Source organism: Hypomesus transpacificus, unplaced genomic scaffold, assembly GCF_021917145.1.
Source record: "Hypomesus transpacificus isolate Combined female unplaced genomic scaffold, fHypTra1 scaffold_84, whole genome shotgun sequence".
Taxonomy (NCBI): Eukaryota; Metazoa; Chordata; class Actinopteri; order Osmeriformes; family Osmeridae; genus Hypomesus; species Hypomesus transpacificus.
This window is the reverse complement of record NW_025814038.1, coordinates 319,639-335,142: the sequence shown is the minus strand read 5'-3', so window position 1 is coordinate 335,142 and position 15,504 is coordinate 319,639. Positions and strand designations below refer to the sequence as shown.

At 46.8% G+C, this 15,504-nt stretch overlaps 2 protein-coding genes across 2 annotated transcripts in view; one reads left to right on the top strand and one right to left on the bottom strand.

Annotated features, from left to right (window-relative positions):
• Positions 1-7,025, bottom strand: part of slc4a5b (solute carrier family 4 member 5b) — a 27,350-nt gene extending 20,325 nt beyond the window's left edge. Inside the window, exons 1-2 of the mRNA XM_047017918.1 lie at positions 6,923-7,025; positions 6,608-6,734 (exon numbers count right to left, since the gene is read on the bottom strand). Of these exons, the coding sequence (XP_046873874.1) occupies positions 6,608-6,621 (14 nt within the window). The 5' untranslated portion in view covers positions 6,622-6,734; positions 6,923-7,025. The remainder of the gene's footprint in view (positions 1-6,607; positions 6,735-6,922) is intronic.
• Positions 7,026-8,425: 1,400 nt separating this feature from the next.
• On the top strand, positions 8,426-15,262 carry LOC124466194 (substance-P receptor-like). The gene is made up of 7 exons (XM_047017929.1): positions 8,426-8,937; positions 11,624-11,799; positions 12,673-12,867; positions 13,753-13,903; positions 14,028-14,224; positions 14,439-14,541; positions 14,639-15,262. The coding sequence occupies exons 1-7, from the start codon at positions 8,710-8,712 to the stop codon at positions 14,837-14,839; spliced, it is 1,251 nt and encodes a 416-aa protein (XP_046873885.1). The 5' UTR covers positions 8,426-8,709; the 3' UTR covers positions 14,840-15,262.
• Positions 15,263-15,504: the final 242 nt, after the last annotated feature.

Sequence of the window (15,504 nt, the reverse complement as noted above, 5' to 3'; positions counted from 1 at the left end):
CTTCTCACCGAATCTATCTAAAGATATGTTCATTCTGCATTTTTCTTGCTTTATTGAACTGATTTAAGCAAAGTATGACAGGAACGTGAAAGGGAAAGACATATAGACAAGGCCCAGGGCCCAGGCCGCTGCAGTAAGGCTTCAACCGACACACCCTCTTCCAGTGAGCGCTACGGGGGCGGTTACAGCCTTTGACTGAGTCCCCTCTTCCTCTCTGATAAGCCACCCCCCTCCCCCCCCCCCCCTAACATGTCACACTGTTCACTGCCTCTGACTCCGTAAAACCCGTGACCCCGCCCTGTGATTGGCCCAGCCACACGGCATCCCACGTGCATCTGGTAACCGGGGGCGATCGATGACTGACAAGAGGAAAAGTCAATGAGGAGCCAGAACAGCCCTTAGGACACCAGCAAGCAGAGACGGCGACAGGAAGGAGCAAGAAACAGAGGCTTGTGGGATATATCCCCCTGAAATATCAAGGGGCTGCTAACATTACACATATTGATGTGGGATGAATTCAACGCCTGGAAACTGTCCCTGAACGGTGGGAGAATGTGGGAGGGTTCCAATCAGCGCGGGACAACGCGTTCACATGTGGGGAATGACAGCCAAGTCTATGACAATATCATGCGATGGTTTGATGGAGCGTGTTGACGTGTGTGTGTGTATGTGCGTGCTCGTGAGTGTGTGTGAGGGTGTGTGTATGCAGTGTGTGCATGTGTGTGAACATGTGTGTATAAGTGTGTGAGTGTGTGTGTATGTGTGTGGGTGCAGTGTGTGTGCATGAGTGAGAGCGTGTGTGTAGGTGTGTGTGTTTATGAGTGTGTGTGTGTGTTTCCCTTTGTCGCTATCTGATCTGAGGGGTGTTTGTAGGCTGATCAATACCTGCCAGTCCTGATCACCAGATGGCCCCTGAGTCACTGCTCACTGAGTGTGAAGGACACACACACACACACTCACACTCACACACACACACACACACACACACACACACACACTCACACACACACACACACACACACACGTACCTTTGTCCACACACACACATGCACACATGAACAAGCAAACACACAGATGGGACACAGACAGACAAGCACACACACTTTTAAACACACATACATTTACACGCACACAAACACATTCTACCACACAAACCGGTTGTTTCCATTAGGACGAAATCGCAATCAAATTCAAATCCGATTTTGCCTCTCAAATTGTCATTTTCGAATTCCGAAGCCTATATCAGAAAACTTCACGCATCAACTATTTCCACAGTCTTCTGAAAGCATCTAAAACATACATACAGTATTTCTCCATCATATATACATTTTGGTCAAGATCAATATAGAGAAAATAAATAAATATAATTCATACAACACACAGTGATGGTAAAAGACATCTAGCAACTTATGAGCTGTATCACTCATTTACTCCCCCGCCAAACAAATCGAATAACATGCACACTGTTGGGATCTGAAAACACCTCACGTAGCAAACACAAAAGCAATGAAAACCAGCTACAACATTAGACCACCATGCATGACCACGGGCAAGCAGAGACCTACAGGAACATGTAACCCTTACCTGAGGCTGTGCTGGGTTGAGGATAAAGTTCTGGCAGGACTTGATGACTGTTGATGTGGCAAGTCACAACTGACCACGGACAGAACTGGAGTTATACAGTCGATGTTCAACTGACCACACACACAACTTAATGGCTTTGCGGCAGCTGACTTTGACTAGGCTGTACCACAGACATCGTTAGTGGATACCCAACTGTGTGTGTAGGGAGGGGGGGGGAATGATAGGAAGAGGGGGAACTTGTGTGTAAGATCACATTGATCGTTGACACTGCACTAAGCAGAGCCTGTGTGCGTATGTGTGTGGCAGAGAGACAGAGACTGTGAATACAGAAGTCAATGTGTGTGTGTGTGTGTGTGTGGTGATTCCCAGCCTAGTGCCCCTAAGGTCCAGAGGCTGTCATGGAGGGCAGGAAGGGGGTGATTCAAAACCCCTGACCCCAAACCCGATCTGCCGAGAACTGTTATTTTAACAGCCTTCTGGAACCTTCCATGGACTCATTCCACTCTGGTGTCATGGCCTCCGCTCTTCGTGAGCTCTTCTCTTCGGAAAAAACAGGCAGTTTCTGAAAAAAGACGATCTGAAAATAAAATAGTGACGTGACAGTATGTAGGCTAACATGATGGGGGTATCACTGAAATATATTAAAAAAAATATATTTTTTTTTTCAGCCGTGTTCTTGCTACATTGGAATGGAGTTTTTAAAAGTAGTGTGACAGAGAGACAGTAGTCTACATAGTCCACGCTCTTAACTGGTGAGCTACTGGGGGGCGCTGTCACAAGCTGCATTTCTGATAGCTCCCAGTCATCACCTCCATGCAAATCTATCGAGTTCATGGATGTACTGATTTATAGGCAGCGCATAAAGTATCGATCATTGGATTTGAAAATAGGCCAATGAACCTTCAGTTCAAAGGTCATGCCAGTTTGTTCGATTCGTCCAACGCCTCCCTGCTGGACGGATGCGTTTCGATTGGACGCACCTCTGTTCGCACTCGATGTTGCCACCCTGTGAATGACCATGCAGTCCAGAGAGACCAGACGCTGGTTCCCTCCAAGTTTAGCTTCCCAGTCTTGTCACTAGATGTCTCTGGTGGTCCAAAGGATCGAATAGCTACCCCCCCACTCCCCAGTGTGGTAGTGGTCTGTCTGATTGTATAACAAACACCTGTAGCCTGTCTGTAATCTAGTCTTATTTTCTTTATTAACTATAAATCGTGTATTCTGCTCTCTATGCCTCAGAGATCAGAGAGAGAGAGAGAGAGAGAGAGAGAGAGAGAGAGAGAGAGAGAGAGAGAGAGAGGAGAGAGAGAGAGAGAGAGAGAGAGAGAGAGAGAGAGATCTGGTCATTTTGGTTGAATTGACAAGTTGCGACATTAACCCTCTATCCAAACGGCCGGTTGTCCAATACTTACAAACCCAGAAGCTGAACTTGAACTCACACCGTTACAGTGGCAGTTCCACAGGTGATGGTAAAGTGCTTTTCGTCGCCAGTTACACTGTATGTATAATACCTTTCAGCAGAACCGTCGCATGGGTTGTGCCAATGTGCGACCGCACAGATCCTCGCGCCACTGGGGGCCTCGCGCCTGCCTGGTTTGCAATCTTTTTTCTTTCCTACTTTCAATATTAGTTTTATTCCTGTTCTAGACTCAATGTGCTATAAAATGAAATAATTATATTTTATCATTCATGATTTACGTTACGCCACAGGGCGTTTGTGCACGGCCTGATGTGACAGTGCAAGGACGAAGAAGGAGTGTGTGATTCTTGCGCGTGCATCACGGTGTATGACAATAAGCGGAGCCTCGCATGTTAAGTTCGCACAGGTCCTCGCACCCCCTCTGCGATGGCTCTGCCTTTCAGGTCAGGAGAACAATCAAACCAAGTTCGCTGTAGTAATGGTGCGGTAACAAACGGAGCGAGCCTTGGTGTGCAGAGTGCTCTCCGTACTTCATTGCTAGCAATCATTACGGTGATTTTGACGTTGATTACTTGCCCTTTCGATCTCGGCAGGAAGTGCCGCTTATTTCATATGATTAGACTCAGAAAGAGAACAAAGGTAGGTGACGTCAGTGGAGGATGACATAGGTTTCATCGAAGAGGAGGGAGAGAAAAGGACCAGGTTGTAAAAAGCACAGAGGAAATGGTGGGAACATTTGAGAAAAGTGGTGTAATTAGCGCTGTTTGAATCCCGTTACCTACAATTATCTATAATTGACAATATTGATTACAATATGCACGATTACTTCAAGTTCACAAAATGTCCGTTTATCAATAGCGGTTTTAAATGCCTTGTTTCGGATCCTAAGACATCAAGACAGACAAACAGATGGACAGACACACTCACAGACCTTCAAAACAGAACTGCGAGCCACAGCATGCGTCTGACCAAACAGACAGGACACCACAGCCAGCTGGATGTTTACTTGCCCTCCTAATCATCTCCATGGTATCCATCTCGGCGGGGGGGGGGGGGGGGGGGGGGGGGGGGGGGGGGGGGGGAGTCTTCTGAGAGCAGCTGAGACAGGAAGCGACGCTTTGACCTTCAGCTCCAACCCCCCACCGTGTCCAAGAGGTCAGAGGTCGGAGGTCACAGGGGCCCGTGGGGGTTGGCTGCTACCTCCCAGGGGTTAGGGTTAGGGTTAGGATACGGCGAAGTGAAGCTGGCTGTGTACCCCCATACCTTCTCTGTGGAAAACAGCCGTGGTAGGACACACCAGTGTACAAGTGTGTGTATAGAAGTATATGTGTACTGCACGTGTGTGTGTTGTACGTGTGTATACGTGTGTGTTGGCATTGTCTATTCACAGTAGGTGTGTGTGCAATATGGATGCCTGCTTTTTCACAAACTTAATCATATATTGAGTGTTCCCTTTTGGGGCGAACACCATATTCATTAAAAGTATTCAATAGGATGTATGGGCAGATCTAATGTCAAGACTCAAGATAAAGAACATCAAACAGCCCTCTCTAAAGAACCAGCATAACTGTTTTTAGATAACCATCTCATCAGCCTCAGCCTCTAAACCAATTAGCTTTGCTGGAGGATTAGCATTCTGATGATATCAGATGAGATGGAGGAAATAAAGCAGCTATGCTTCTTGGAGCTTTGTTTCCCTGAATGCATCAGGTCTTGTGTGATGTGGATGACAGACAGACAAGGCTGAAGCTCCTCTCCTGTCTTCTGATCTTCGGTTTAGTTCTGCTCTGCCATCGAGGACGTTCCCTTCGGTGCCTCTTCCCCCCTCCACCCGACCTCTGCTCATGTATATTTGATTAGCCAGCAACACCCCATTGGTCTGCATTAGGTAATCGAGTGGCCTGATTTGCATATCTCTCATCTGCTGGTCCCATGGCTTGTTAGCAGACTTCTGCACATGCACACCTGTGTAATGAGTGTGTGCACCCACTCTATGGTTTCCTGCTAGTGCAAACACACCTGAGGGCAGAGCCAGAGGAGAGAGGCGCTTTACATGGTTTTCTATTCTTTATCCATGTCCTTAGTCTATATCCAGAGTTTATATCCAGAGAGAGAGAGACAGAGAGACAGAGAGACAGAGAGACAGAGAGAGAGAGATACACCAGAGATATCATCTGGCCAGCCACAACGCTTTTATAAACATCTCTCTCCGAGAGAGAGCAGGAAGGAGAGAAGAGGAAAAGCTGATGTCCTGAATCTCCTCTTTGTCATTATGATAAATATGCATCACTGCAGCCTCAGATTAGGAAGTCAGCGAGGTAAAGCACATTTAAAAACAATCATTGTTGCTCAAATTGCCGTCCAATCAGCTAAGGTAGAATACGGCTCTAAAACAACTAACATTAATCACAAGGACACATGCACAGACATATAGTACATATACGATATAACATTTCGAGGTATGTGTAGTATCATAGGCTAGGCAGAATGTGTGCGTCTTCAGATGTGATTTAGAAACATCCACTGTGGGAGAGGATCTAATGTGGAGCTGAAGACAATTCCAGGCATGAGACTGCAAGTGAGAAGGCACCAATCACCCTTAGATTGGGAGCCTCCGAGCTTCCTTGATCATTCATGCACACGCTCTGTTAGAGCAACGACAATTTGATTGTCAACAAGAGGTTTCACACCCCGCTCGGAGCACGCGTCAGCTCGCTGGAAATCATTAATTCATACCCATCACAACATGTGGCCCCCCCCCCCCCCCGGGTCCCTCAAACAGCTGCAGAGAAAAGAAGTGTGGTTCCAAGTGTGGACTACAGAAGACAGGGGAGAGAAGAGAGGGGAGAGAAGAGAGAGAGGAGAGAAGAGAGAGAGAGAGAGGGGAGAGAGGAGAGGGGAGAGAAGAGAGGGGAGGGTGGGTGGGTGGACTGTAGATCTGTCAGTTGGTGGCTTTTAACACGTAAAAAAGAAGATGAGATGAGTGCCCTGAAAAGGAATGTGTGTGTGTGTGTATAAACGTTATACATACTGCATAAATATTTGTTCTTGTGAGAGTAATCAAGAAGGTAGGTCCAACTCTTTCTTACCTCTGCCAGCAAAGTTCTGGAAAAGGAAAGTTTACCTAATGATGCCACCTGAACCAAATTTTACACGGAGGAGAGAGAAAAAGTAAAGAAGGAATGTGCCAGGAGCAAGAGAAAAATGATGAGGGAGAGTGAGTGACGGAGAGAGATGTTTATAAAAGCGTTGTCGCTGACCAGATGATATCTCTGGGGTTTCTCTCTCTCTGTCTCTCTCTCTATGTCTCTCCCTGTCTCTGTCTCTCTCTCTCTCTCTCTCTCTCTCTCTCTCTCTCTCTCTGTCTCTCTCTCTGTCTCCCTCTCTTTCTCTCTGTCTCTCTCTCTTTCTCTCTGTCTCTCTGTTTCTCTCTCTGTGTGTGTGTCTCTCTCTCTTTCTGTCTCTCTGTCTCTCTGTCTCTCTCTCTCTCAGACTAATGTAAGGATTGACCTTCAACATGACACCCTTCGTTAAGCCAATCCCTCGCTCCCTCTCACACGGCCACTTATCCTCTCCTCTGCCTCCTTCTCACCTCCTTCTCACCTCCTTGACTCCATCTACTCCCCCTGGCACCTTGGAGGCCTGTCCTCAGGACTGTGTTAGCTCGACAAGGGTCTTCACTCTGTCTCTCCACCGGCAACCGGGCCAGGCCGGACTGGAGACTCCTCCTCTGAGAGAGAGAGAGAGAGAGAGAGAGAGAGAGAGAGAGAGAGAGAGGGGGGGGGGGGGGGGGAGGGAGGGAGGGAGTGAGAGAGAGAGAGAGAGAGAGAGAGAGAGAGAGAGAGCGAGAGCTGTGAAATGCTCAAATTGACCACTAACACATTTTCCTCCTCCCTCCTCTCCATCCGCCCCTCTCACGTCCTAAAGGGGGGGTCCATTCAGCCAGTGTTTTCTCTCTTCATTTCCTCACTCCTTATCTCCTGTCCGCCCTCATCAGACTCCTGACACTCGTCCAGTCTGGCCTCCTGTAACAGAATGTACTGGTTATCAGTAAAGACAGAGTCCCATGTGTATGGAATTGGATTTCCAGTTATGTGCTGTGGATTCTGAGAATGTCAGTCCAGTCAGAGGAGGAAAGAGGAAAGAGAGAGAGCATGAGCGAGCAAGAGAGAGAGCGAGGGAGGGGGAGACAGGGTGGGGAAGAGAGAGGGAGATCAAGAGATAGATGAAGGTCACAGGAGAAAGTAATAAGGTGACCAGATCCAGACAAAGTTTTGCTGAGCCAATCTTGCTCTCCCTAACGATGGCATCTTAGTGTTCTGTGTTAGTGAGCTGCAGCTCCTGGGCCCAAGGTGGGCAGTGAGGGAGGCGAACTGATAAATAGACGTCAAGTCAGTCCAAGGGAAAAAGGTACACCAGTCTAGGCTGATAAAGGTTCATGTTCAACTCGTTGCCTAATGGCAGAGAGATGTGTATTGGTCCTTTTGGAAATTCATCATGTGCCATGCAGAAATTGTCTGACAGACAACTACCAACAGAAACAATGAGAACATTGGATTCAGGTGGCTGAGCGGTAAGGGAATCGGGCTAGTAATCTGAAGGTTGCCAGTTCCATGTACCAACATGATGTTGTGTCCTTGGGCAAGGCACTTCACCCTACTTGCCTCGGGGGAATGTCCCTGTACTTGCTGTAAATCGCTCTGGATTAGAGCGTCTGCTAAATGTAACCGTACAGAACAGCGACACATCAAACGACAAAGGAGCAGCGTGACTTAATCCCAGAGCAACACGCAACAAATCACCAAAGTGTCCTACTAAGGTCGTGCATCCTCACACATAGAAGTTCAGTTATTTTAGTTTCACCGTTTGTTCAGCAGTTAGGCATTACAGTTTAGGCACAAATCAACTGCGAAACACAAATCAACTGCGGTTAGTTTAAAGGAATGGCGCCCTACCATGGCAACCGCTCGGGTGCGCTAAATAAGGGATGTGATAGGCAACATCCGTCTTAATCGCCCGCAATGTCCTAATCACCAAAAACTCGGTAGGCAAATAATATCTAATACTAAAATATATATGCCCTTTCAAAACTTCAGGTTAACCCTCCACGTGAGGTTATGGTCAGGATGGTCATTAAAATCAATCAATAACAAATTGCCAACGAACATGTCGAAAATGACTCCCTGGGGATACAAATGAGGATTAGCAAAGAAAACAGTGGCCTACACAATTTCAGTTTTTGAGTTTTGAAGTTTGGAGACAACATGAGTGCGTGCGCAGGAACACCTGTGTGGGTGTGTGTGAGTGTGTGTGTGTGTCACGCTCGTGCGTATGGGGCAAGGAGGTTATATATACACCGTGCGCAAGGGGCAGAAATGTGCGTAGCATGCGCTCTCAAACTGCTTGGCACTGAAGGTTATTCAGAGCACTCATACAATCTCTCTCCATTCGCTAGACAGTTGGAATACATCCGAAGACCTGAAATGGAGAAGGCTATCTGAGGGGAAGACTTCAACCACTGAGACCTGGAAGACACGGGGCATGGAACCGTGTAACACACAGATTATTATATTAAAAACGAAAAATGTGAATGCTGTGTTTTTTTTTGTTTTGAATACTTTTGTCGATAGATCATTTATAAGAAGTTTTATTTTAATATTCACCCGCTCACAAAAACTAGAAACTAATCTGGGAATGCATTGAAGATGGACCCTCTTTTTAATATCACAGTCGTTTACAGTTTACTAAACGAGCCCAACATCTCTGCTAACCAGACGGACAACTACAACCAGTTCGTTCAGCCTGTCTGGCAAATCGGGCTGTGGGCCATCGCTTACTGCAGCATCGTCGCCGTGTCAGTGGTCGGTAACTTGGTGGTCATCTGGATTATTCTCGCGCACAAACGCATGAGGACCGTTACCAACTATTTCCTGGTAAATAAAACGTTTTGCCTGTTTGCGTAGTCTTCAAAATATGTTGATAGAATTTACATTTATTTATTTAGAATTGTAGGTATTTGAATGAATAAATCAGAAGTCTGGTTAACCCTGTAAGACCCCTTGTTGTAATATTACAACGTCACCCCCTTAGCTCTCCAAAAAACACATTTTCAAAAAAAATGTTTTTGAAAGACCACATTTTCATAGCCATTGGGTGTTATTGTATTGCCTTGCAATGCCAATGGATACTAAATGTGTATATGGATATGGCTATAAGGCCATGAACTCATTCCACCAGCCAACTTTCCTGGAAGCGAATCTCCTTGTTTCATTTGACTGGATATGTCAACATTGAAGTAAGTAAATTCTATTTTTTTTAAATGGGTGATTGTTAGAATGTGCAGTTTATGTAAATACTAAGTTATTGTGGAATTCATGCATCACATTTTATTTTCAGCTTGTTTTGTCTTTGTTGTAATTTTACAACGTTTGGTCAAAATTGTAGTTAAAATAGCAATTGCAACTTGCACATTACATGGAGACATTACACTTCTCGAATGTTCAGATACAGGATAAATACCCACAGAAATATAATGTTTTTGATGATTCACACTTTACAAATGGGTATTTGTTATAATTTTCAGTTTAGACCAGATTTGAAGATTCCTAAACCAATGTTATTTCTATGTTAGCAGAGAAATATAGTCAACTGTTTTTTTAAATCTGGACTTTGCCCAAATATCTGCTTGTTGCACAAGGCAAATACTGTTTGGGGAATGCTTTGGAGGATGGTTGTACAGGGAAAAGTGTAAATGTTTTGGAATGCGGGGGTTGCATGTATCAGGGTGCATTGTTCAGGGACAGGTGTCCCTGAACATGTAAGAGGTCTGAGGGGTTGTATCTTCCTTCTAGATTTTTAAGTAGAGAGCACAGACAGTATTGTGTGCCTTCAGTGGAATGTATTGCATGAATACGATTCATTTGCATTGGAATTAGGTATACTTGAACATACTCTAACTATGATTTCCATTTCAGAATGACACCAGCAAGGAGAGTTTACTTCAGTGTGCATGATGTCATTGATGCTATCCAAAATGGAGAAAGTGATGTTGAAAGGGAATCAGACACCAGTGATTCGAGTGATGAGGAGGTGGTTGAAAATGTTGAGGAAGTGGAAAAAGAGATTCAGAGACCCACTGATTGTCCAACTGATGATGATGATGGTAAGGACATCAAGCAAACCAACACAAGACAAGACAACCAAACCACAACATATGCGCTGTCAAGTGGTATGACAACAGGGCAGTCACACTTGTGTCATCCTTTGCTGGCATTGATCCTGTGCAAAAGATTCAACGCTCGAACAAAAATAAATCCTACATTGCTCATATTGTGGGTGCATACAACAAATACATGAGCAGTGTGGATTTGCTGAACTCATTTGGAGCCAAATACAAGTTCCTCATGAAATTGTGCCGCTAACACATTTACACCTTCAGGCACACTATTATCATTGCTGTGATCAACGCCTGGTTCCTCTACAAACGGGACTTCAAAGCTCTCAATATTCCAGAGAAAAAGATGTTGAACAGGAGACTGTTTCAGGCGCAACTAGCTTCCTCTCTCATCCTGACAAACACAGCAGTCAACACACCAAGGAGAGGGCGGCCATCTTCAGTCAGTGGGAGCCCTGTGACGTCGATAACTGTGACACCTCAGAGAGCTGTGACTGCTCAGAAGAGACCATCCTCAGGTAATGGGGGTCCACCAAATGGGATCCCAGCCAAGAGGGCATGTGGACCACCAACGGATGTGCGTAGGGACAGGGTCGCACATCTCCTGGTGAAGACAACGAGAGGACACTGCAGAAAAGGATATTCTAATAACCTCTGCAGAAAGTGCAATCTCCATCTCTGCTTTTCAGAGGATAGGAACTGCTTTTGGAACTACCATTGCATGTGAACAATGGACACTGGGGTCCTTGAAGTTTAATTCCGTTTTGAATCATATTTGTCAAGTTTATATATTTTTTTATAAATTCTGATTAATCAAAATATGATTGTTGGGTGATTATTATTAAATGATATGTAATGTTATAATGCTATGTAAGCAAACCACACTCCAAATTAACCATTAGTTGTTTGTGTATTTGTTCTGACAGGTTGAGAGCAAATGCTAAAATTCTGCTCCCATTTAGGCCCAACGTTGCAATGTTACGTTTCGCTAAAAACGTACATTTTTTTTTTTTTTTATTAATCCTTCATTATCTGCATCAGAAGACTCTTACAACATCATCTGACAAACTTTTTTATTTTTAAATATAATTTTTAGGTTTGGGTCTTACAGGGTTTAAATTGATAAGGGTTCAAACTGTTGATGACACTATATGGCACAAGTAGAGTTCGGCGCTGGCCCCATCCATCTCATAGTTTAGTTAGATGACCAGTGCCCAGGTAAGACCAGTTAAGGTTAGGCTACTTTGGTCCAGTATAGTGTCGCTGTGTGACTTGCTCAAAATGAACGAATGTGAGAAAGGTATTGTAGCTGAAGAGCAAATGTAACTCAAATCGCCTAGACCCCTTGCGACTAACGTAGGCTTCGGCTGATTGGACAAGACGGACGCCAACATGGCGTACACACAATCTACAACAACAAATCTTTTTTTTTGTTTGCACTTTAGGTCAACCTGGCATTCGCTGAGGCCTCAATGTCGGCTTTCAACACAGTGATCAACTTTGCATACGCTGTCCATAACGAATGGTACTTTGGGTCAGTCTACTGTCGCTTTCATAACTTCTTCCCCATAGCGGCGGTCTTTGCCAGCATCTACTCCATGACGGCCATCGCGCTGGATAGGTGAGTTGCAACATCACGAAACGAGCAACATCGAGCACCACTCACACCTCTCAAATCTTGCAAAAATGTCGAGCAAACGCCAGCTGTGCCACTCAACTCGAGTGGGCACTGTACGTGCGTGCAACGTGATGTCAGTGTGACAGTCTTGTGAGGTATGTTAGTTTCGTGTTATATGAAAATGAAATGAAAATAAAAGGTTCTCAGTTTCAGGGAGCTGTGGGAATTGGATAAGTGGGAGAAAAAAAATCAATCCCATAAGGGCGGGGTTTAAAAGAGCGAGCTCCTCCATTAAATTGGAAAACAAAACCAAGGTGCCGCTTTGCACGACACACAATCCCCTGCGCTTTCAGAAACAATTTAAACAAATGCACCTAACTTATGGGAATTGGCGAGGCCAACTGGCATTAGCTTTGCATGATTAGCTTTAATTCGGAGAGATACGAAAATCTAAACAGACACGTCAGCACAGCAGCTGATATTAAGCCCCTAGACAGAAAGCTAGTACTTGTTAAAGCTCTCCCCGGATAAGACCCTTGCAAGGCACTACACAAATGCAGGCAATCAATTATGCCTGTCTCTCTCCTCCAACTCTAGACTTCAGATGCTGGCTTTAAACTCAAGATGGTAATTGAAAATTAAACTTGGCCAGTGGAATGGAAAAATAATCAGGTTCCCAACAGAATCCCTGCTGTGTGTGTGTGTGGCAGGTTGAGAGAGATGGAGATGTGTGAGAATGCGTTGTTTATATCCATGTGAAGGTGCCCGTGTATTGCGCTGTCTTGTCCCAAGAATTTCAGTGCCCAGTTTGACCTTGTGTTGTTCTGTGCACCTGACAGTAAAGCTTGGAAGTGCCTCGTTTGTGGGTGTGTTCAGGTACATGGCTATCATCCATCCCCTGCAGCAGAGATTGTCCTCCACACAGACCCGCGTGGTGATCGGCGTGATCTGGCTGCTGGCCCTGCTCCTGGCCTTCCCTCAGTACTACTACTCCTCCACGGCTGTGCTGCCTGGCCGAACCGTCTGCTACATAGACTGGCCTGAGTACAGCTCCCTCGACTTCCAGAAGATGTGAGTACTCACACTTAAGGAAGTGCTGCGTTTGTGCACCCCGCGTGCGATCGTAGGACGTCAGCTGGTTTGTGTTGGCCTCCCTCCCTGCCTCGTCTCTATTCCGGGGGGTGAACGCTACTGGAATAGCTAATTACACATCATGTGTTGATGAAAATGAAGTCGTATTTTTCGGGGGGTTGGCAGCTGAGCCGCCAAACCCACTTCCTCTCTCCCACCCTCTGCTGTCGTGCCCAATCCCAGCCTGCGTCCCTAGCTGCTCTCTCCCGATTTGATTGAGACGATAAACAACACTGAGATCCGTGTGTGTGTAGGGGAAGGGGTATGCGTGTGTGTAGAAGGAGGTGTGATTGTGTGTGTCTGTCTGTCTGTCAGAGGAGGTGTGTGTGTGTGTGTGTGTAGGAGGAGGTGTGATTGTGTGTGTCTGTCTGTCTGAGGAGGTGTGTGTGTGTGTAGGAAGAGGTATGTGTGTGTTTCTAGAAGGAGAGGGTTTGGGGGTTTTAGAGGAGCCTTGGGGGGGGGTCAGCTAGGGAGATGTTCCAGATGGTAGAGCTGAAGTATCCTACATATCCAGCTGATGTGGAGAAGATCCCTGAGGGGATGAGAGAGTGTCTGCCTGTCTCCTCTCCCCACCTCACCCCTCCTCACCCCTCTTCTCCCTGTGGAGAAGATCCCTGAGGGGATGAGAGAGTGTCTGCCTGTCTCCTCTCCCCACCTCACCCCTCCTCACCCCTCTTCTCCCCTCCTCTCCCCTTCTCATCATGTCTGCGAACCGATTCGAGAATTCGTAGGTGGAGCTGGTGTGAATTAAACTCCCCCCCCCCCAGAAATGAAAAAACGTCCTTTGTTACTGTGGGCGCTGACATCGTTGTCTTTCCGCTGCAGCTACTATGTCTGCGAGGTTCTTCTGATCTACTTCCTGCCCCTGTGCATTATGGGATGTGCATATCTGGTAGTGGGCGTGACCCTGTGGGCCGGTCAGATCCCTGGGGATTCCTCAGACCGCTACAGAGAGCAGCTCACAGCCAAACGCAAGGTACCACACACACACACACTCACACACACACATGTAGACGCACACACTCACACACACACACACACACACATGTACACACACACGTTACTACTTGTACCGTGTGCTTCTCCGTGCCCTCTGCCAGGTGGTGAAGATGATGATCGTGGTGGTGTGTACGTTTGCCGTGTGCTGGCTGCCCTTCCACGTATACTTCCTGGTGCACCAGTTCTTCCCCGAGATGTTTGAGGAGCGCTACATCCAGCAGGTGTACCTGGCCATCATGTGGCTGGCCATGAGCTCCACCATGTACAACCCCATTATCTACTGCTGCCTCAATGACAGGTGACACTGCCTGTCTGTCTACCTGTCTACCTGTCTACCTGTCTACCTGCCTGTCTATCTGTACGTCGACCCATTGGCTTACCTGTCTGTCCGTTTATTTTCTCTCTCTCTCTCTCTCTCTCTCTCTCTCTCTCTCTCTCTCTCTCTCTCTCTCTCTCTCTCTCTCTCTGTCTCTCTCTGTCTCTCTCTGTCTCTCTCTCTGTCTCTCTTCCAGATTCAGGGCAGGGTTCCAGCAGATGTTCTGCTGCTGTCCGTGTGTCTCTGCCAGCTCGTATGAGGGACTGGAGCTCAAATCTACCCGCTACCTACAGACCCAGGTTCGTCTGCTGTATGTGTGTTTGTACACGTGAGGTACGTAAGTGAGAGAGAGTGAGAGAGAGAGACAATGAAACCCCTTCTACCTTGTGGTCCCAGGTCAGTGTATACCGGGCAAGCCGGATGGAGACCAGCGTGTCCACCGTTATCCAGCCCACAGACCTGGACCATTTTAGGGCCGAACAGCCAGCCGGCACCCCTCTCACCCTCCAGGCCTCGGAGCCCACCTCAAATGGCTCCTCCCAGTCTACCAAACACAACTTGGAGGAATCGCGTTCAAGTGCAAGCCTCGTGTATTAAGAGACTGGCTCTGGGTCCAACCTGGATGGGACAAGTTCAGATATCGATTGAGACTCACTGATCTGTCCCCCCTGCCTCGTCGACAGCTCCACGTGTGCTCTGTACACTTCCAACCCAATTCTCCCGAATTCCAGAACTTTAGATACCTTGACTCTCCACTGCCCTTAGCAACAGAAATATCTCAGTGTCCAGTTACTAGGTTACAACTGTGGGCTGTGTGTGTGTATAGGGGCAGTGTATGTGTGTGTGTATAGGGGCAGTGTGTGTGTGTGTGTTGGGTTAGCAGCAGCTGTTTAGCAGGATTACCCCTGCCCCTGACAATGTGTGGAGCGTTACTCTGTGCACCAGGCCAGGGCACGAGGGCATCTATAAACAGAACAGATGAGAGACAGAGAGGGAGAGAAGGAGAGGAAAAGAGGTGCGAGAGTGGGGAGAGTGAGGGGGAGAATGGGGGGGGCAGGGGGGGAAGGGGGAACGAGAGACGCTTTTCCTCCGGTTCCTCTGTTCCATACAGTCCTCAGCTAATCTGTCCACACAGAGTAACAACAAGAAAACACACACACCAGGGAGCCAATGGAGCGCTGTTCTAGACACCAGCTGCTTGAAATTAGGCCCAGACTAAATTAGCATGCGTTTAACGTACGTGGGGGTGTTCGTTAGTGACC